This window comes from Dromiciops gliroides, chromosome 3 (assembly GCF_019393635.1).
Source record: "Dromiciops gliroides isolate mDroGli1 chromosome 3, mDroGli1.pri, whole genome shotgun sequence".
In the NCBI taxonomy this organism is placed as follows: Eukaryota; Metazoa; Chordata; class Mammalia; order Microbiotheria; family Microbiotheriidae; genus Dromiciops; species Dromiciops gliroides.
In genome coordinates this window covers 367368597-367391202 of record NC_057863.1, presented here as the reverse complement: position 1 = coordinate 367391202, position 22606 = coordinate 367368597, and the positions used below count along the sequence as shown (strand labels likewise).

General features: G+C 35.3%; 1 protein-coding gene across 1 annotated transcript in view; it reads left to right on the top strand.

Moving 5' to 3' along the window:
- Positions 1-22606, top strand: part of ARHGAP15 (Rho GTPase activating protein 15) — an 880171-nt gene that overhangs the window by 546119 nt on the left and 311446 nt on the right. The window contains exon 10 of the mRNA XM_043990715.1: positions 7319-7417. Within this exon, the coding sequence (XP_043846650.1) occupies positions 7319-7417 (99 nt within the window). The remainder of the gene's footprint in view (positions 1-7318; positions 7418-22606) is intronic.

The following is a 22606-nucleotide window of genomic DNA, read 5'->3' as shown; positions in this document are numbered from 1 at the left end:
ATAAATGACATAAAAAGTTAAACATAAGAAAAATTATTCTTTAAGTGGCAGTGGGGATGAAATGGGGGAGTGACATAGAATAGACACAGAAAGATATATTGGGAAATATATTAAAATTGGATGGGTGATATTGGAGTCCTGTACTAGGGTCATAGTAATGAAAAGAGAGGAGAGAGGTGTTAAGAAGACAGAATCAAAAGCACAAGGTAATTAATTGGATATGAGAGATGACAGAAAGGGAAGAATCAACTTCAAGGTAATGAATTTGGAAGATAGGATAGAAATAGAGAAGAAGCACATTTAAGGGGGCACATCCCAATAAGGAACCCAGATAGACATCCTATAGACAATTATAATGTCTGGTCTTAATCTCACAAAATAAGTCAATAATGAATATATAGATTTGGGAGTTATCTACATAGAGTTAACTATTGAAACTCTGGAAGATAATAAACAGTCTGAAGGGAAATTTGTTACCCACTGGGGGAGCAGACAAGAAATTCTTGAGGTGATATTTCATCTAGGCTTTAAATGATGGATAGAACACACCACTTGAAGATTGAGGAGATTTACTGAAATTATAATCATTATCTTCATATTACTTCCAAGATACGCACAGGAATTATATAAATACAACACCAAACAACTACTCAAAGATATAAAGACAGACCTTAATAATTGGGAAAATATTAGTTATTCGTGGGTGAGACAAGCCAGTATAATAAAATGACCATACTACCTAAATAATATACTTATTCAATTCCATGCCAATGGACACTGAATCCAAGATCCTTTGGAATAGAAAGATGTGGGGCAGCTAGATGGCGCAGTGGATAGAGCACCGGCCCTGGGTTCAGGAGCACCTGAGTTTAAATCCAGCCTCAGACACGTAACACTTACTAGCTGTGTGACCCTGGTCAAGTCACTTAACCCCAATTGCCTCTCACACACACACACAAAAAGCTTTAAAAAAAAAAACAACAAATGGAAACTGAAGAGGAATAGCAATCTCAAATCCCAAACTATACCACAAAGCAGTAATTCTCAAAACAACTTGGTACTAATTAAAAAATAAAGCAATTTATCAATGGAACATATTAGGGACACAATGTACAGAAGCAAGTATATTTAGCACTCTAGTATTCAATAAACATAAAGACCTAAGCTACAGAATAAGGACTCTTTATTTGACAAACCTGCTGGAAACAAGTATGGAAGACATTAGATTTAGACCAAACAACCCATTCCTTATCCAAGAAAAGTTCCAAATGAGCACATGTCTAGGTTTAAAAGATCACATCATAAATTAAGGAAACATGAAAAAATTACTTAGCTCTATATATAGAAAAGTTCATGGAAAAAACAAGAAATAGGTCATAGAATATAAAATAAATAATTTGGAATATTTAAAAATTTGTACTTATATCAAAAATTGTCAAGACAAAGAGAGATTAGACTTCTGTCTACCCTCAGAGGGCATGCCTAGGACTAATTAATGGAAGGCACTAAGAGGAAGATATAGGTTTGTTTTAAGGAAAAATTGACTAACAATTGTAGCTATCCAAAATGTTATGAACTATCTTCTTATCTTAAGTAATGGGTTATCTCTACCAGATAGAAATCTTTTATCAAGGAATTGTTTACCACTTGAAGATTTTCTAGAGGAGGATTTTATATAATAGGACTAAAAGGCCTCTGAGGTGCCTTCTGATTTTAGTATTTGTGATTCCAGAAGTTGCTAGATGGTGAAGTTGACAAAGTCATGGACATGGAGTCAGGAAGACATGAATTCAGATAGAGTCCTAGGCAGTTATTAGCTGTGTGATCCTGGGAATGTCTATTAATTTCTGCCTCAGTTTCTTCATAGCACCTACCTCCCAAGATTGTTGTAAGGATAAAATGAAATAATATCTATAAAGAGCTTGGCAAACTTTAAAGTATTAACATATAAATGCTAAAGTAGTAGTAGAAGGAAGGGGGAGGGGATGGAGGAGGAAGAAGAGGAAGAGAAGTATTTGATTGCCAAAGGAGAAAATAGAGAGATAAAAAAGACCAAAGATTATTTCAAGCAACATTGACACTAAAGATCAGGAAAAGAGTGAAGAATCAGAAAAAGAAACAGGAAATAAGTTGTTAGGGAGGAAAAGAATCTTTTACATTTCTGAAGGTAAAGAACAAAAGTATATCCAGTAGGAAGTGGGTGGTTTAAAGTTATCCAAAGTGGGCAGAAGAGTCATGGAAAATGAGGACTGAAATTTCAGTGGATTTGATGAAGAGGAGGTAATTTTAGGGAATGATCTTAAGTAGTTCAATTTGAGTAGTGTATTATTGGGGGGAAAGCCCAAATGTTTAGAAAAATAACCTGGAAATCAATAGAAAAGTGGTCAAGGGACAACTGAGACATTATTAGTAGTAAAAGAATAGTCTGGAAACAATAGAGAAAATCAGGGAATATACTGACCTCTTATCATGGTTCTATTAGTTGGGGGAATAGAAATGACTGAAGCCCACTGGGAGTTTGGCAAGGAATGTTATCATCTCTGAGGAAAGTCAAATTGTTATTAAAGAAAAGAGGTAGAAGAAATATTCCCTGAAAAGTTCATGGATATAGGTTTTTTGACATTCAGTAGGTGTTTCATAGAGTACAGAATACTTGACTTGACAATGGATGAAGACACTGAAAAGATCAGAGCAAAACTGATGAGGAGCAGGGGTACTTAAAATCATCATAAGGGTGAAAGAGAAGATGATATATGCATAACTCTTGCACCAAACTCTTGCATCTGAAACTGGATGACCAGGATTGGAGGATCAATATATCAGAAGGTAGATAGACACTGGCAAGCTATGTCAGCTTGACCAAGATGAGATTTGAATTGTCATAGAATTGTAGTATTTAGAGGTAGAAAGGACCCCAGAGGCAATTTAGTCTAACCTCCTTATTTCATAGATGAGGAAATTGAATCCAGGTCACAAAGGTAGTAAGTGGCAGAGTTAGGATTCGAACTCAAGTCCTGTGGCACCAGAAGTAACACTCTTTCCACTTCACCAGGTTCTCCAATTCTATAACATCCTAAAGGCTTAATAATGTAGTAGTAGTAGTAGTAGTAGTAGTAGTGATGGTGGTGGTAGTAGTAGCAGTAGCAGTACTAGTACTAGTATCTATTATTTAACTACACAAAACCTCTATGAATTCAGAAGAACATCATTTTAAAAAGCATGTAGAGACTGTCTCCCTGGGTAAATGATGATAACATAGTCACATTATTTGAACATTTAACTGCCTCTGTTGAGTGGTTTTCCTCATGGGCTTGATTCATTGGAATCTAACTGACAAAGTTCCCGTTACTGACTGTTCTTTTTACCATTTATCAAAAATATGTAACAGAGGTGAGGGAGAATAAAGCCAATTTGTAATCTGAGAGATTTAACCTGGTTATGCTGATATGTTTAAAGATGAGCAACCTAAATCGTTTGAAAGTTTTAAAGCATAAAGATTAGAAACCAGCATTCCTAGTTAAATTCTAATTCATTATGTAAACAACATGATTCATAAGTGCAGTCAAGTGGAAGGCCTATTTGTTTTTCTCACCAAAAGATTCTTTCAAAGAAAAATTGCAGAAAATGGATTTTTTTCCAACTGATGTGTTGCCTGCCACCCTTGGTAAGAATGCTGAAATGATAGAATGAAGATGCAGTAATGGTAGTAGCCAAAGCCATGTTAATTTGCAAGGGATTCCAAAATCTTCACACTCCTAGAAAGACATATTTTCTAAATAAATACTTTTAGGAGATTAGCTGGATATTCAGAACCCTGGGAATCTATGCTTGCTCCCTCAGGTGAAGTGCTATAAAAATGGGGAAGCAGGATGAGGGGTATAATTCCTAATGGGCCTTCTTTGCTTCACATTGTGCTACCATACCTGGGCCTCCGGCAGAACTGGAGGTTGAGGTAGAGAAGCACAATTGTCACTTGCTTCCTTGTCCCCATCTCCTTGTTAGTTAGAAAGTCATAACTATCTATAGGTCTAAATAAAGTCCTATAATTTAACTGTCTCAGGGGTGCCAATTAAGTTCTTTGTCCATATGAAAATTCCAGATGGTTAGCACTTGATTCATTCAAAATCCATTTATTAAGTGTCAACTTTATACAAGAATTTCCCCCTCACTTTGTGGTAGTAACTCATGGGTCTTGAAATCAGTGACAGTAAAATATACATTTTGGCAGGTCCTGCCAACTCACAAAGGCAAATTTAGTAACCAACTTTATGCCTGTTGTTCAAGGACCAGTCCAGCTAAGTTGAGAGAAGTTTATCACCAGAATGTGGAACACGCACAGTATTGGAATATTGCTTCTGAGACTGCTGTTAAAGTCTTTGCAAGGTTCCAAGTTGGACAATGGTATAGGAGAAGCTACCAAGATACATAACTCATAGTCCACTGAGGATAGATAGATATATAAAATTCTCTTGTCCTTAGATAGCTGATAACTTATTTAATATAAAAGGACTATATCTATATTGATATCTATATCTATATATATATCTATATATTAGCATGTAAAATTATAAATGAATAGTTTAAAAATGCTACAGAAATTCAGAGGAAAGAGATTCTGTTGATTAGCAAAGGCAAAAAAATCATCTTAGAGAAAGTTGGTCTTGAACTGTGCATTGAAGGAGGGATAGGGCTAAAAGAGAGGGGAGGGGGAGGTAGAGGAGATCTAGCTAACTTGCTAGAAAGTCAATCCATTAGAATTCTTTCTTGGACACATTGAAGGGCCATATAATTTAAAACCCTCATTTTACCAATGAGAAAACTGTGGCCTGGGCATTAAGTGGCTCGCTCAAGGTCATAAAGATAATAAGCATCAAAGGTGGGATTTGAACCTAGGAGCCCTGACTCCAGTCTTCTCTGCAGAATGCTACTTCTTTCTTTCAAATATCCTCCAATTATAGCAGTGAAATCAAAACTATAAATTATTTGAAGCATGTTAAATGCATATATTTAAAGTACTGAAGGTGTTTATAGATGCTCTAATTAATACTTTTACTATTTAAAAAAATTCAATTTAAATAAAAATTTAGTGAGTGACTACTCTGTGCAAGTCACTGGGGATAGAAAACAATCATTGTCCATAAATATCTTTCATTCTACTGTATGGTCCTCTTGTCCACTTTGCCAGATTATTTCTCTTGGATTCATGAAAGAAATAATAATAGCAATGTATTATCTTCTGATAAAATGATTTTTTGTTAAAAAGCACACAAAGGTTTCTTTTCTGTCCTGACAGGTCAATGCTCAAGTATTTAACAGGTTTGAACATTATCATAAGGGTGTTTCAACACTTAAGCTTTCATAGAAAATAATCAAAATAAATGTCTATAAGTTTTTTTCCAATTCTTGCTTTTCAGAATTGCTTATTGTTTCCTTGGTTTGGATCATTTCATCCTCCTAAAACTCTCTCTATTTCTTAATTTTCTAAAACATTATAGTGAGTAAGCTTCAATTATTTTCATGGTGGTCTTTTTGCTCGTGCTTATCAAGAGCACTACAGGATAAAAAAATGTTGCTTTTTGCTTTTAACTAATGAAACTCAACATTCTCCTTAGTCTCCCCAAGAAGAAGCTTCGGGACAGCATTCCAGTTAGTTCCCACTTTCTTTTGCCTTCTGGGTTAAATATTGTAAGAATAATGTGATTTTGTTGTCCCAATAGCATGCCATTTATTGGTCACTGGAAAAAGAGCTCGCACAGAAAGCATTAACAGTTGATGTTGCTACTTATATTAAGCACCTTGTTTATGCAAGGTGGTAAAATTTTACTGATGGTAAAAATGTTTAAAAAAATTAAGTTCCTGTCCTCAAGATCTGTGTGTGTTAGTGTGTGTAGTTACCTAGAGTAAATCTTAATTTATTTTTAATGAAAGTATTTTATTATTTTCCAGTTACATGTAATGATAGTTTTCTACATTTGTTTTCATAGGATTTTAGTTGCAAATTTTTCTCCCACTCTCCCTTCTCTCCCTCCTCCTCAAGACAAAAAGCAATCTGATATAGATTATATATGCATAATCACATTAAACACATTTCTGCATTAGTTATATTGTGAAAGAAGAATGAGAGCACAAGGGAAAATCCTCAAAAAAGAAGGAGAAAAAAATGGCCCAAAAGTAGAAACAGTATATTCAATCTGCATTCATAATCCACAGTTCTTTTTTTTCTGGATGTTGAGAACATTTTCTATCAAGAGTTCTTTGGATTTTTTTTGGATCATTGCACTGCTGAGAGGAGCCAAGTCTATCACCATTGTTCATCACACAATGTTGCTGTTACTGTGTACAATGTTCTTCTGGTTCTCCTCCTCTCAGTCAGCATTAGTTCATGTAAGTCCTTCCAGGTTTCTCTGAACTCCTCCTCCTCATTGTTTCTTACAGCATAATAGTATTCCATTACATTCATATACCACAACTTGTTTAGCCATTCCCCAATTGATGGGCATTCCCTCGATTTCCAATTCTTTGCCACCACAAAGAGAGCTGCTATAAATATTTTTGTACATGTGGGTCCTTTTCCCTACTTTATGATCTCTTTGGGATACAGACCTAGCAGTGGTACCACTGGGTATGAACAAAGGGTATGAACAGTCTCATAGCCCTTTGGGCATAGTTCCAAATTGCTCTCCAGAATGGTTGAATCAGTTTGCAGCACCATCAACAATGCATTAGTGTTCCAATTTTTCCACAGGTTCTCCATCATTTATTATTTTCCTTTTTTGTCATATTAGCCAACCTGATAGGTATAAGGCAGTACCTCAGAGTTGTTTTAATTTTGATTTCTTTAATCAATAGTGATTTAGAGCATTTTTCATGTGATAGATAGCTTTGATTTCTTCATCAGAAAATTGTCTATTCATATCCTTTGAACCTAGGATAAATCTTATTGAAATTTGTTGGTATCAATTTACAAATGGCCGAGCTAAAGTCCAGAGGAAATGTGATTTATCTTATCCTCCTCATGTAATTTGTAACTGAATTTTCATTTCCTAGCTTTTGAGTTAAGGTTCTATCCACTGTTTAGAAATGTTAAATCTTAGAACTGAAAGGAACTTCAGATATCATTTCTCTAATTTTCTTATGTTCCAGATTACATGAATGAGTTGTGGTCTTTGTATGACTACATTAGGCAGTGCTGAATTAAATAAATAAAAATAATTATATACAAAATGGAGATTCCATAGTTATATAGATATGGAAGTAGAATCAAATTATAGAACACAGGCTTAGATTTTACTGAAGCTCATCTTTGTTTCTTTCATAGATCAAATTTTTGGCTCTCATCTGCACAAGGTGTGTGAACGTGAAAATTCCACAGTACCTCGGTTTGTAAAGCAATGCATTGAGGCTGTTGAAAAAAGAGGTGAGTAACTGAATATGCAGTAGTTTTCACCCCCGCTATGGCAGCCGCCTTTACAACTGATGCTCTAAGTTAACAGATCTACTCGATTTGCCTGGGAAGTCATGCAATTAAAATTCAACTTTTTGTGAGTCTTTTTTTTTTTACTGGATGAAGTTTCATATTGGGTTTAGTTTGTTTTTACAATAGGGACATTAGTAATTCTCGCTAATGTTCATTTTTTTAATATTTTGTCTGTTTGACATACTGTTGAATCAATTGCAAACTTCTTGTTTTCAAGCCAATGCTAAAACATTCATAAAATGTCAGCAATCATAGTACTAGAACCCTCATAATATTCATGCTAAGATCCCTGGTAGATATTGTGCCAGGACATTTTTTGGTAAGTCCCCAACATTACCCAACTAAAGCAAATACCACCCAAACTTGCAAACAGTGATATTCTCTCTTGCACATGTTTCTTTGCCATTTAGTGCACGGCTAACTATCTTCGTAGAACGATTAATACTCGTACCTTCAGTGTTATGATGACCTTTGATTCTCTTGTTCACAATTCTATTTGTCACCTGAAATCATTGCATCTCATTGAAGAAAGAACAGAATAAAATCTAATTGACTCAAATATTTCTGCTCTAGTATATCTGTGGTTTGCTCAGTTATATATGTATGGATTTTTTTCTTACCATGACTCCACTCATCGAAGGTCATTTTAACGGAGAGATACATACACTAGATGCAGAATCTTAAAAAATGTATTGTATAAAAATATGAAGCTTCATCACCATCTGTTACAAGTTTACAACATATTCCCAGGATCTAGGGGAATATATATCATGTAATAGATTGAGGTGTTTTCAGAAAAAGGATTGGTGAACCTATTCCGAATTTTTGGCTTCCAGTCTGAAAACAATAGAATCAAGGCACGGAATCTTTATCAAGTTATCTTCCAAGAAAAGAGCCATTTTAAGTCTCTCGATGTTACCTGGCTTTATTATAGAAGCATAATAAAAACGGCCTGCAATTTCCAACTCCTGGAAATTCACACTTTAATTATATAGTAAGGACCACCTTGGGATTCTGCTATTCCCAGATCAGTAGGGAATGAAAGAATAACAAAAAAGGGGAGTAATAGGTAGGAAAGAGGAGAAAAAGTAGCTTTAGGGAAGAGAAAATCAACACATCAGAGAGAAGAACAGAGATCAGGAAAAGCAGATTTTAAAAAAAGGAAATAAACATGAGTAAAGCAATCAATGAGGAATAAATTTACTCAGAGCTTGGAGGGAAAGGCATGATTTATCAAATTTTTTGATACTTATATATTTAATAAATAATAAATTATCTTTCAGAACACATAGTATTTAACATCGATTACAAGCCATAAGCAACTAACGAAACAGAGATTAATTCCTTACCTAATAGGTAACCTGGTCAAGAGAATCATTCACATCTCCCCCAAATCAGAATCTTAATTGTCTTCATTTTCCAAAATTTTCTGCATTCATAATATTGTTCGGAGCCCCAAATCCAAACAGGCATTTCAGAGAAGTCCATTCGCAGCAAGATAAGTCTATCTAAGTCTTAGAACCCTTAACTTCCTTCAAGGCCCAGCTCAAGTGTCATCACCTACATGAAGCCTTTCCTGGCGCTCTCCCTCTTGAGATCACTTTATATCACTCCACATGCGCATTGTATTTACTTATTGCATTTTATAGTATTCCAGGAGAATGTAAGCTATGTGAGGTGAAGAGTGGTTTTGGTTTGTCTTTGTATGCCCAATGCCTAGTACAGTATGTTAAATACTTAAAAGTACTTGTTGAATTGAATTGGATTCACTTCTAAGTATTACAGTTATATCCATCTGTCTACATAAATGTTCACATCTTGTTCATGAGAGCATATGCAGTCATAGTTTCATATTTTGGAGTGAGAAGACAGTAGGTAAGAACTAAGTCTTCTGAACATGGACTTCATCATTGGACAACATATAAGGAATTTTATTCAATTATATATGTGCAATATTAAATCAGTTCAGAAGACATGGTTTAAAATAATGCCCAAGACTGTAAATTCTAAGGCTTTACATGAATATAAAACATTCAATACATCAATGCATTGAGGAAACATTATTTCAGTCTGGATGAAAGAACTATATGAAAATGTTAAGTAAAAACCAAACTTAGGGGGCACAAGATAAACCCCATATCACAATATTTGCATGCATGATTTTATTATATTTTCCTATGATAATTTTCTTGGATTAATATTCTTACTTTTATACTCCAACTCTATTTACTCAAAGTGTTGTTTTTTACTAAATTCTGGCACCAACTATCTCAGGACAGCAATAATTTATGTGAAGCTAAGTCCAATGTTTATGCAGGCTTCTGATGACATTTTATACTAGGGTTGGTATTAGGAAGTAGCATAGGAAGGTGCCAAGTCTTTCGGCATGGCTGGGACTCAACATATCTGAAACCCTCCTCCTAATGGCCAGATATTCCTCCAGCCAAAATACTCCACTGCAGAGTCATGGGAAATACTTATGTACCAATTATGGGAAAGGCACATTTAATGAAAACTGTATGTTTACTTTCATAGTCTTACTGAGATGGCCTAAATACTTCGTGCAGCTGGCACATAGAGTGTTGTGGAAAATCTTTTTTTATTAAATTTTTTGAAAAATCTTTTCTTCTTAAAAAATTATCTGTATTTTCTAACTGCACCAAGAAATGCTACTTACATGCTTGATTTAAAATAAAACATTATCAGGAAAGCAAATCTCACTAGCTTAATTTTTTGTTTTACCTGCTTGATCTAGACAGAAGCAAGTTGTTCATGCTTCCGTAACCTTTATACAGAGATTGTATCCATCATTTGCTCCAAGAGGCATTCCAAATTCATTGCTGGTTAGAAGGTATTAGTTACATTTTTAATTTAGCCTAAAACAAATCCCTTAGTGAGCCGAATGTAAACCAATTTAGCGGATAACTCGTTTTCTGTGTTTCTTATCATGATTGCGTTCCATCTACCTCTAAGCCCCCACAACATTCTTCTGCACACCAGCAACTATTATCATTTGAATTCAGTCCCTTTCTACTGCTTCTGACATTAGCTGCTCGCCACTTGGCCTGGGAAACATGCAAAATGTGATGTAAAACAAAAAACAAAGAGATTATATTGTAAAGACGTGATCTGTCTTTGATTCTTTGCTGCCTTTTGCTCTTTCCATGTTTGGCTTCATTATGTGGCTATTAAATTGACCTAATTTTTAGTCAAGGTCTTTTCTTTTACCAAGTGATTTCTACACAATCTATTTCTGTCATTGTAAAATTTGTCGTGTGTGTATATGTGTGTGTGTGTGTGTGCATTCATGTGTTTAAGACAGCAAAAAAGCAATGAAACATTGGATGAAATCTGTGTTGGTTACATGGAGGTGATGATTGAGTGGAGAGGGGAGAGAAGTAGAGATTGCATGTATCTTCATCTGAAAATTTGTATATAGACTATGTCTCCATCTCATACAGACTGTAGATGTTGGGCTATATTATTACAAGAGGGTACAAAAAGAATGCAAATTTAAAAAGACTTTTGGCCTGTCTCCCTCAAGATAAAAACCAGGTTGACTTAAGCCAAATGAAGAACACCATGGAAAATGTGGCACATTTTATGTGATCTACAGCAAAAAGTTTTGTAATTCTTTATTAACAATGATGGTGGGGTACAGCTAGGTGGCACAGTGGATAAAACACCAGCCCTGGATTCTGGAGGACCTGAGTTCAAATCTGATCTCAGACACTTGACACTTACTAGCTGTGTGACTCTGGGCAAGTCACTTGACCCTCATGGCCCCACAAAATTTTTTTAAAGTATAGAAAAAAGGTAACCCCAAAACAGTGAAAGAAGTTGGGGTTTAAAAAAACACCAGTGGCGGTGACAGCTTATCCTTAACTAAGTTTGTAATTTAGATATAGAACAAACATAGACACAGTCCTAGAATTTCAACTATTCCTGCTTTAGAAGCAAAGGAAGCTTATAAGTCTCAAGGTTGACAAGATAAACTCTAGATAATAGAAAAATTATTTTGTTCCTGATTTTGTGATATGGTCATAAGGATGCTTTTAGGTTCCTCTAATTTTACACAACGTATTTCTCAGATTATTTACTGGTCCCATTATTTGGTAGCACCTGACATGAGAGATATCAAAACTCACTCTGAAAGGTGGGAGGCGAACTAGCTTTTATAAAAAGTCATTATACTAATGGTATACCATGCAAAAAGTCCAGAAACAAGAAATGTTGTTTTTATAGTGATGCAATATACTAACAAAAAGAATAGACTTCTTCCCTAAACATGTTTTTTGTGCTTTTAGGATATTTTAAGTTTGTAATGGAATGGTATGAGTTGGCCAATGAAATTTAATTCTGTTTAGCTTGGCATTCATGTTTTGAAATATGGTTTTACAATGCATTCCCCCCTACAATTTAAAATCCAGGTTAATTTGTCCCTAATCATTCAAACAGTGCTTATAATGATCCAAAATTGTCAACTTTGATGATTACAGGTATAGGCTGCTTTGCGGAATGGCTCTGCAGATGTTAACAGCAAGTTTGTCCTTTTTTCTCCTCTTTTTTCTAAATTCCCTTGGAACTCAAAATGCTGTGACAGGAATGATATACAAAATTACATATTTGACTTGATGCCTAAAAGCCACCCTGGGATCCATAACCTTCCTTAAAGATTTAAGAAAGACCTTTAGTCCACTTCTGAGAAGGTCCTTAGCTCAGAAAACTTTATCTTTCAACTTTACTTCTTAGCAGCTGTTATATTTTTTTGCTGTCATTTGTTTGACAGGATCCAGTTATAGGTTCCGATGTCTGTTTAAAGAAACAGGGAGGTTGTTGGCTTTAAAATCCCCTCACTGCTTGTGTGATCAGCATTTTCCCAGGCTTTTCTACATAGTTTGCCAAGCAAAGGGACTGACCTTTTGTAGCAAACACTTTTTCATTTCAAAATGCTCACTTTGATTTTTGTCCCATTTTATGCTCATTCCAAACTGTTTACAACCCACTAAAAATGACTGTGAATTATATGTTTGTGTAATGGATTCCTTTTGTGGTCTGAGTGGAATGTTTACTTTGAACAATTAGTTATCTTTGGGTAGATTATAGTGACCTGAAAAAAGAAGAGCTAAAAGTATTATCATACCTTAACTGTTTCCTTTTATTTAACTCCTATCCTGATACAACATGATTTTGAAGACATATGGAAAGAACACCCTAATGACATGTGCAGTGACAATGTAAAATAATCACATTTGCCTAGTTATACCTATATTTGTTATTTACTTTGAGACTTCTGGTTATTTTGCCAAGTTTTTATGTCTTTTAAAGTATATATACATACCTATCAATGATGCATATACATCTGATACCTGCATATACCTAAGAACAATTAATTAATCAACAATTATTTCTTGACATCTACTATGTTCCCAGCACTGTGCTGGACACTGGAGATATAAGTACAAAGAATGAAATGATACCTATTTATAAGTACATAAATACAGAAAAGGATTTATGAAGCATCAATATAAAGTTAATGAGTACAAATATGTACAAAGTAATTGAATATGAAGTAATTTGGAAAAGAGGGTACCTAAAAATGTATGGGGGGAAGAAAAGGAAAGGCTTCTAGAAAAAAAGCTGGTATTTGACCTTCATCTTAAAGGAAGAGAGACACGAAGTAAGGAGGCAGTGCCTTATAGAGAAGAGGGAGAGTCGTCACAAGGACACAGAGATGAGAGATGAAGGAGAATGTGTGAAGAACAGAGAGAAACCTAGTTTGGTAGATGACAGAGTGTGGGAGAGTGCCATTTGTATGACATGAATTTGTAACATTGTTTGCATGTAAGGTAGAGTAGTGGAATGGAACAGAGACATTCTGTGCATGTTTGGGTCTGTGAGGAAATGGGACATACCTCAGAGAACCATCTGTGTAGTCAAGAAGACCTGGTTTCAAGGGCCATCACTGAAAACATTCTTGCTCTGGACAAGGCATTAAGCTCTTGTACCAAAGAACTCCTGAAGAATATAAGTGGCAGAAGAGTTACAGACCTTCACTGGTAGTGGCGTAGAGTATTCTTTAAACCGATAAAATCCAAGGTCCTGCAGACCCACTCATTAAAGTTTATATATTTACTAGACTGAGAATATGCACAGTTTTCAGAGTCATTGTTATAATAAGTCTTATTAATAACTATGGAAAGTCATACCATTTTTGCTACCACATGATCATAGAATCACAGGGTCTTTTATTCCAAATTGACAAATGAGGAAATAGAGGCACAAAATGCTTGTGACTTGCTCAGGGTCAAACAGATAGTAAGTAACAGAGCTAGTATTTGAATCCAGGCCATTTGACTCCAAAGCCTGAGTTCTTTCTCCTGAACCATTCTGCAGAACCTACAAATTCCTCCTTTGCCATAATATAATTTTGCATATTTGTTTCCAGTTGCCTTAGAATCCACTACCCTGAGAGTGCAGCTCATATTGCTTCCATTCAACGATCTCAAGCTCCCAGTTCTGCTAATTTTGTACTGTTCATTCTTTCCCACTTTGGGATAATCTATTATAGTTGGATCCAAGCACGCACTAAATGCTGATACTTCCATGAAGAATGTGCAATTTGTACTGTTTAGTTTGTGACAAGATTCTCAAAGCCTTTTATGATTCTATCTCATTCCAGCGAGAATTCTTCTTACTAGTTTTATAAGCATTAAGTTAAAAAAAAGTAACAGAAACAAAACAAACTGATAAAAATTACATTAAAAAAAAGAAATCAACGGTTCAAGATAAGCATTTTTTCTCCTTAAGGGAATATTTGTGTCTTGAACAACCAAGGAAAAAAAAATGTTCCCAGGGGCACTGAACTTTGTTTAATCTAAAGTTAAGCATGAGCATATTCCCTGGTTTTCTCTTCCGAGTTGGAATTAAGCTGTGTCCAGTTTTGAATGATGGGTATCTACTTCATTCCTCTCTAATACAATCCCACGATTGCCACCTTCCTTAGAGCAAAAGCCAGTCAGCATATTGTGCGAGGGCCAAGTTGGAGCTGCCTCTTTGGGGTATTCATGCTGGGGCCTCTGTGTCTGCTGGAAAGCCACATTCAGAACTAGAGGGTTTTTTTTTTCTTTTTTTCTTTTTTTCTTTTTTTCTTTTTTTTAAAGGAGTAAACAGGAAACAGCAAGAGAGTATAAAAGAGAACTGGAAAGAGGCAAGAGAAAGAAAACAGAAATGACAAGGTGAAGCAAAAGAAAGAAATCCTATGTCTTAAAATTAAGAATACAAAAGAGATAAAAAAGCACAGGCCTGTGAGGTTGGTAATGGAAGACAAGCAATTGAACCAATTGCTTATCTGTTAGTTACCTGATACCTGCTCCTCTGACTGAATCATTCCAAAGAAGTATCATTTTGCTAGTTAAAGAAATCCTCCCTATATTTCCCACTGCCAGTCACAACAAGCAGTTTCTAAATATTCATGTTATACTTATAGTAATTGCTATCTGCACACTTAACTCCATTTATTGGTAAGCATTAGTGACCTTAACCTACATTTTAAAATGTACAGAAGTACTTTTATCATATATTTGATAAAAATTAGGAGAACCAAACTGGAATGCATGGCTAAATAAACAGGAAAGCTGCCTGAGAAAGAAGGCAAGGTAGTGTGAATGCTACTAAGGAATAATATATAAATTATATAAATAGAATAAATGAGGAAAGTGCCAGTAATCCAGAGTGATAGAGAGGAAGGTAGAAGATAAACACTTCTTTGTAGGTCAACTCCAAACCTGAAGTTGGGGTTGGTGGTTTTTTATTCATCTCCTCATTTCTGCTTTACCTTCCAACCCTCACCAATTAATATTTTAGGTTCTTAAAATGCCATTTCCTTAGAGTTAATGGAAGGGAGACAGAGCCAGCCTCACTGCTGTAGGACTTTAGTTTCTAATAATGTAGAAGAAGGTTTTAAATAATACTTCATCCCCAGCAATGGATTGTCTTAGTGTCACTTACAGGATGAGAGCTTTGGGTCTGACAATTTTTCCATTGTAAATTCCTGTATTCAGAACTTAACAGTGAAGCCATAAAAATATTCTTGGCTGAAACATGGAAGGATAAAATTTAGCCTGGAAGCAAATGTTTATAAAATTGAGGAAAAAAAATTCATTTGGTTACTTTTTAGGTAACAAGAGGCAGTTGTTGATTTCAATCCCATTTTCATTTTTATAACAAAAATGATTTCTGGGGGCAGCTAGATGGCACAGTGGATAGAGTACCAGCCCTGGAGTCAGGAGGACCTGAGTTCAAATCCGACCTCAGACACTTAACACTTACTAGCTGTGTGACCCTGGGCAAGTCACTTAACCCCAATTGCCTCACTTAAAAAAAATGATTTCTGGTTTAAATTTTTTTTAATTATTTTTTTCAGAATGGGTACTAGTAAGTTACAAAAATATTTAAAACATTATTTTTAATGTGATGATTATTTGATGGTGTGAATTAAGAAAACATTATCCCTGTAAATAATAGATCTCTATAGCCAGTATATCTGGATATAAACATTCATGTAACTAAAAACTATCTTTAATTTGTGAAGTTATAGAAGAAATGAAATATATGTAACTTTGAGTTTTCAAATGATTGATTGATTGATTTGAAAGTAAGATCATTTTGAATAGGGATGGTTTCCTGCTTTGTATCTCTAGCAGCTAGCATAGGGGCCGGCACACAGACACACTTAATAAAAACTTGTTGATTGATTGGTTGATGTTGCTCTGAAACTGCCTGATACTGCTCTAGGATTTGAATTTTTCTCAGTATATCTTTAATTTTTAGAGCCATTCTGTGCTCATTTCATTTCTTCTCATAACACACCAGGTATTTGAATATACTGATTTTATCTTTTCCTCAGACATTTCCTTCCTATAGGAGGTATGTCCCAATAAACATTGTTTCAATGCCAATACTGTGGCTGTTGATGATTTTATCAAATCTTTTTTCTTTCCAAGTTTGGCTTAGATCCATACACCAACATACTTGTTCAAGGCCAGCCTGAGGACTCATTGCCAAACAGGTTAGATACTTGCACAGCTCTTTCAGTGTGGTCTGAAACTAGATTGGTGCCATATTCAACCTGCCAACTTCCCAAAGAACATTCTGGCCTTCTTGATTCAATTTTCTACTTCTATGTCAATCAGTGTATCATTAGATAAAGTGCTCTTTCAAATACACAAATTCACCTATGATCTTATCAATGTGAATATTTCCTTCAACTATGCTCCTTGTCAACCATCCTTGCCTACCAAACCTGTGTTCCTCTTTTCCACAGCTTCCCATAAATTCACCATGGTAGATCTATGGGACCTACTGTGTGCCTTCTAAAATTTCTCTTGATGACAATACTAGTGGAACACATAAGCTTTCCATCAGATACCTCTCACTCTTGCTTCCTGACCAGCCCATCTTTGTCATTCAGATATTTCTTTACTTGCTTCTTTCATTCTGATTTTCCTTCATATTTTCTGCATGTAATAGAAGTCCAGCCTACTCACACCTATCATCTGCCTCTCCATTTCTTTCTGGGTGATATGCTCACCTGTAGTTCTTCAGGAACTTACTGTCCCAGGACTTGTAGCCATACAAATAGAATATCGGTGTTGAAAAGATGTGCTACTTAGAAAGATTGTATGGTAACTTTTGGTCTGTATTTCCCAAAAAGAAATATTCACACATTTTTAAGATGCTTCCCTTGTATAGTATAGGTAATCTAGTAGGTACACAAGTCTTCTTTAGGATTCCTCTCAGTTCATTCCTCCACAATAACTATCTAAAGTTGTTCAAAATAATTTGCGTGTATCTTTCTATGTGTGCAACAAGATCATACTTACTCAACAGTTCCCAAAAGCTCCTGGATGACTACTGAGTTAAAAGAATTTCCCAAAAGACCAGAAGCATATATATTTAAGCAAAAGACAAAATCTACTAATGTCACTCCATTAACTATAAAAAAGACAATATAGGAAACTCTCAATTCAGACATGAGCAGCTAAAATGTATTTTTACATAATATTTTATTTTTCCCAATTACATATAAAGACAATTTTAACATTAAGTTTTTAGATTTTAAGTTTCAAATTTTCTCCTTCCCTCACTTATCTACCTTTTTCCTAAGGTAATAAGCAATTTGATGTGGGTTATAAATATGCAATCACTTAAAACATAGTTCAATATTAGTCAGATTGTGAAAGAAGAAACAGACCAAAAGGAAAAAATACCATAAAAAAGCAAAAATAGTATGCGCTGATCTGAATTCATACACTATCAGTTCTTTCTTTGGTGTAGATAGCATTTTTCATCACGAGTCTTCTGCAATTGTCTTGTATCAATGTATGGTTGAAAATAGCTAAGTTGTTCACAGTTGATCATTGTGCAATATTGCTTTTGCCATGTACAATGTTCTCCTGGTTCTGCTCACTTCACCATATATCAATTCTTGTCAGTCTTTCTGTGTTTGTCTGAAATCAATCTACTCATCATTTCTTATAGCACAAAAACATTCCATTACAATCATATACCACAATTTGTTCAGCCATTCCCCAAATGATGGTGATCCACTTGATTTCCAATTCTTTGCCACCACAAAAAAGACCTGCTATAAATATTTTGTATATATAGGTACTTTTCCATTTTTTTAAATTCTTTTGGGATGCAGACTAGTAGTGGTATTGCTAGATCAAAGGATATACACAGCTTGGTTGCCTTTGAGCATGGTTCCAAACTGCTCTCCAGAATGGTTGGATCAGTTCACAACTCCACAAACAATGCATTTTTTTTTTTTTTAGCTAATATGTATTGATGAACTTTTCACTGTGTCTGGATTTGCTTCTAGCTAGGAGATTCCAAACTGACTAATGGCACCAGAATCTTTGTAAGATCAACAAATATAAACATAGAGATTTTAATGTTTTCTTCCTTCCCTTATTATTCTACTTTCAGGCATAAAAAATAGAACTCTGTTGTTGATTGTGATATAAAACCACCTAGGGACAGTGAAAGTGCATCGTTGTTTAGCAATAATCCCACAGAATCCTAACTATAACTCATTAGATAAAACATAGTTACAAAATCACAGAATCTAAGTATCAGAAAGGACCTTAAGCTTTATTCAATCAACTTCCTTGGTTCTCAAAGAGGACCAAAATCACATCACTGTGTTAAAGTCAAGGTACAGTGTGTCCAAGTGTAGCTGATTAGATCAATAGAAGCTCAGAATGCTCTACCACAGATTGGGTACAAATAATCCATGTGAACCACCCATCCCTGATAGAAGGAATGTTAAGGGATGGCATTTATCTTATTGAACAAACTCCTTGTATGATTAACTTACCTGTATGATTAGGAAGTATATGCTGCTCTGTGTTTTGCTTTTCCTGCTTTAGTTTCTGTTTAACAGAAATTGGTTTCCCTAGTCTCCTGAAGCCTGCCTCTGAGAAAGATGATTAATGCCCTTCAAGTCACAAGTTTTTCCCAGCCTCTTCCATCCCTTTGAGGTATATTGAGCAAGACTGGCCCAAGAGATGTCGAGGACTCTGCCAGTGTTTTTCCATCTAGCCTTCCTTTAGGAAATACAATGTCCTCTGCTTTAGAGCTCAATGTGTCCTTCAGCATACAGGATAATGGTCTGGATTATCACCTGTGCATTCTCAGTTGCTTTGTTTTGTAGACACATAAATGTCTACAAAAATTGGGTTGACTGGCTTTCAGAGTAATGCATGGCTGATTAGCCTGCACATATCAGTCAGAGCCTGCTGAGCCTGTATCTACCAGTGCAAGGAGCTGCTGGATGATACCTGCTCCTGTGGATCCTTCTAATAAACCTCACTTTGCTCCATTACTGTAAGCCCCTTGTGTGGTCATTTCCTGAACCTTTTAATTCAAACCTGAACACTGAATGGCTTATTCATCAGGTCAAAACAGATGGCCATCCAATATCTGCTTAAATACCACTCCCAGGGGTGGGAAACTGACTAATTCACAAAGCAGCTGTGTTCCTCTGTGGAACCACTCTCATTAGGAAGGAAGTTCTTTGTTACATTGAACTCAAATCAGCTTCCTTTTAACTTCCACCCTTAGCTCCTTATTCGGCTTCTATCTAGAGTAACACATAACAAACATCTTTCTTCTCCATGATTGCCTTTTATAATGTGAAAGCAGCTATCAAGCTTTCCCTTCTCCAGGCTAAACACACAAAGATCACAGGATTATAGTATTTAGGACTCGAAGGGACCTTAAAAATCTTTTAGTTCTTGCAATTATTTTTCACATGAAATAGTTTCCAGACTCCTCACCATCTTTTTAGGTCTTCTCAGGATATTCCCTGTTTCTCCATGTATGTCTTAAAAGTAGCACCCCAAACTGAACACTATTACATATGGGGGCTGACCAGCACAAAGTAGAGTAGGATTTTTATTTCTGTTAACTCAATCCTATACTTCAATTGATACAATATACAACTGAATATATATATATATATATATATATATATATATATATATGAGCACTGGATTTGCTCTCAAGTAAGTTGGGTTCAAATTCTAGCTCTGTATTACTTATGTGACCTTGGGCAAGCAATTAACATCTCTGGATCTCATTTTTCCTCACCTATAAAATAAGAGATTCAATCTACCGGCTGTTTTCAATATTTTTTGGTCTTGGAACCCTTTTACAGACTTAAAAATGATGGAGGTCCCCAAAAGATCTTTTGTTTACATAGGTTATAGCTATATTAAAAATTAAAATATCTTGGAATTACTATAAAATGTTGACTTATGAACCTCTTGAAAGGATCTTAGGGGTTCCCAAACCATACTTTGAAAACTAGTAGACTATATGTTTTCTGATTTCATTTCTAACTCTCAATCTTTATTCTAGCAAAACAGATGTATTTGCTATTCTTTGTACACAATAATCTTATCTCCTGTCACTGAGGCCCCTGCCTTTGTACAAATTGTCCCCTATGTTTGGAATGGTCTCCTTCCTCACCTCTACTAGTAGAAATCCAGTGCCTCCCACTACATGAGGCTTTCCCTAGTCTGATCAGTTCCTAGTGGCTCCACTATCCAGAAATAACTTTTTATTCAGTATGTATGTGTTTCATATTTAATTACATTTTGATTCCCCTAATAGAATGTAATCTCCTTGAGGGTAGCCATTGTTTAATTTTTGTCTTTGTATCCCTAGCACCTAGCTGACAAGCAATTAATTAAGGTTTATTGATTCACTGATTAAGTGATATTTTCACACTTCATTTATATTTTAATTTATAGTCAACTAAAATTAAACTTATAATCTACCATATCAGAACGTTATAATACAACTTGAGTAAGATTTGAAAAATAAAACATTTTTTCCTAACTGAAATGAATCTTTATATTTCATCCTATTGAATTTAATCTTGGGAGCAGCTAGGTGGCACAGTGCATAAAGCACTGGCCCTAGATTCAAGAGGACCTGAGTTCAAATTCAGCCTCAGACACTTGATACTTGCTAGCTGTGTGACCCTGGGCAAGTCACTTAACTTTCATTTCCCTGCCAAAAAAAAATTAATCTTGCTGATTTTAGCCCATCATTTTCATTGTCAAAATACTGTATAAACCATAAAGCATTATATAAATTTATAAACATCATTTTCATCATTATCATTGCATTATATCATCTCTCATATTTGTTCAGGGACAGTATGGCAGTAATACTGCCTTGACACATACTAACTCTGTGATGCTGGACAAGTATCTTAACTCCTCAGTGTCCCAAATAGCTCTTTAAGACTATAGATGGAAAAACAGTTGCTAAACTGTATTGGTACAGGGAATTTCATTACCTGAAGTTCCCTATATCAACTAAATAATGGCACTAACCCAAAACCAAAATGTCAAAAGTCTCCTGATGACCACTCCAAGCTTTGTATCATCTGTGTATTTGTTAAGAATGCATCTTTGTCTTCATCAAACAATAGAAAGATAGCATGAAATAGAGTCTCTTCTAACCTACTTACAACTATAAATTTCCCCATGGCTTGGTCTCTCTGACTCCTTCCAAAGTGTCCAGATCAATTCATAGTTCCATCATCAATACAGTAGTATACCTCTTCTCCCACAGCCCCTCCAGCATTTGTCAAAAATCTCACTACATCAATACTATTGTGTTGTAAGAAACAATGAGCAGGCGAATTTTGGAGAAACCTGGAAGGACTTACATTAACTGATTCTGAGTGAAATAAGCAGAACCAGGAGAACATTGTACACAGTATCAACAATATTGCGTGTTGATCAACTGTGATAGACTTGACTCTTTTCCACAATACAATGGTCCCAGATAGTTAGAAAGGACTCATGATGGAAAATGCTCTCCAAATACAGAAAAAAAAGAACTGTGGAATCTACATGCAGATGGAACCATACTATTTCTCCTTATTTTGTTTTTCTTTTTTGAGGTTTTCCCCTTTTGCTCTGATTCTTCTTTCACAGCATGACTAATGCAGAAATATGTTTACTGTGATTGTACATATATAATTTATATCAGATTGCTTGCTGTCTTGGGGAGGAGGGAGGGAGGGGAGGGAGGGGAGGGAGGGAGGAAGGAAGAAAAATTTGAAACTAGAAATCTTATAAAAACAAATGTTGAAAACTATCTCTACATGTAACTAGAAAATAAGATAATACTTTTATGATTAAAAAACATTTAAAAAATTAAAATCTCCCTTTCAAGGACACCATCATTCTTCCTGTCTATAAGATTCACAACCCTGGCATTATTCTTGATTCATCACTCTCCCTCACCCTAAATATTCAATAAGGTGTCAAATCTTACCATTTCTAGTCTGTCTGATCTCTTCTTTCTATTCATATAGCCATTTCCTTAGTTAAGGCAAGTCCCCTTTCAATGAGAATAATAGGCTAATTGACTGATGCAGTGGCCTCCTGATTTGTCTCCCTACATCAAATCTCTACTCAATCTTTCCTCACTCAAATCCATCCTCCACACAGTGGCCCTAGTGATTTTCTTAAGAGTATATCTGATGACATTTTTTTTCATGACTCTCCTGCATCACTCTCATTTCTCTTTCCATTTTTT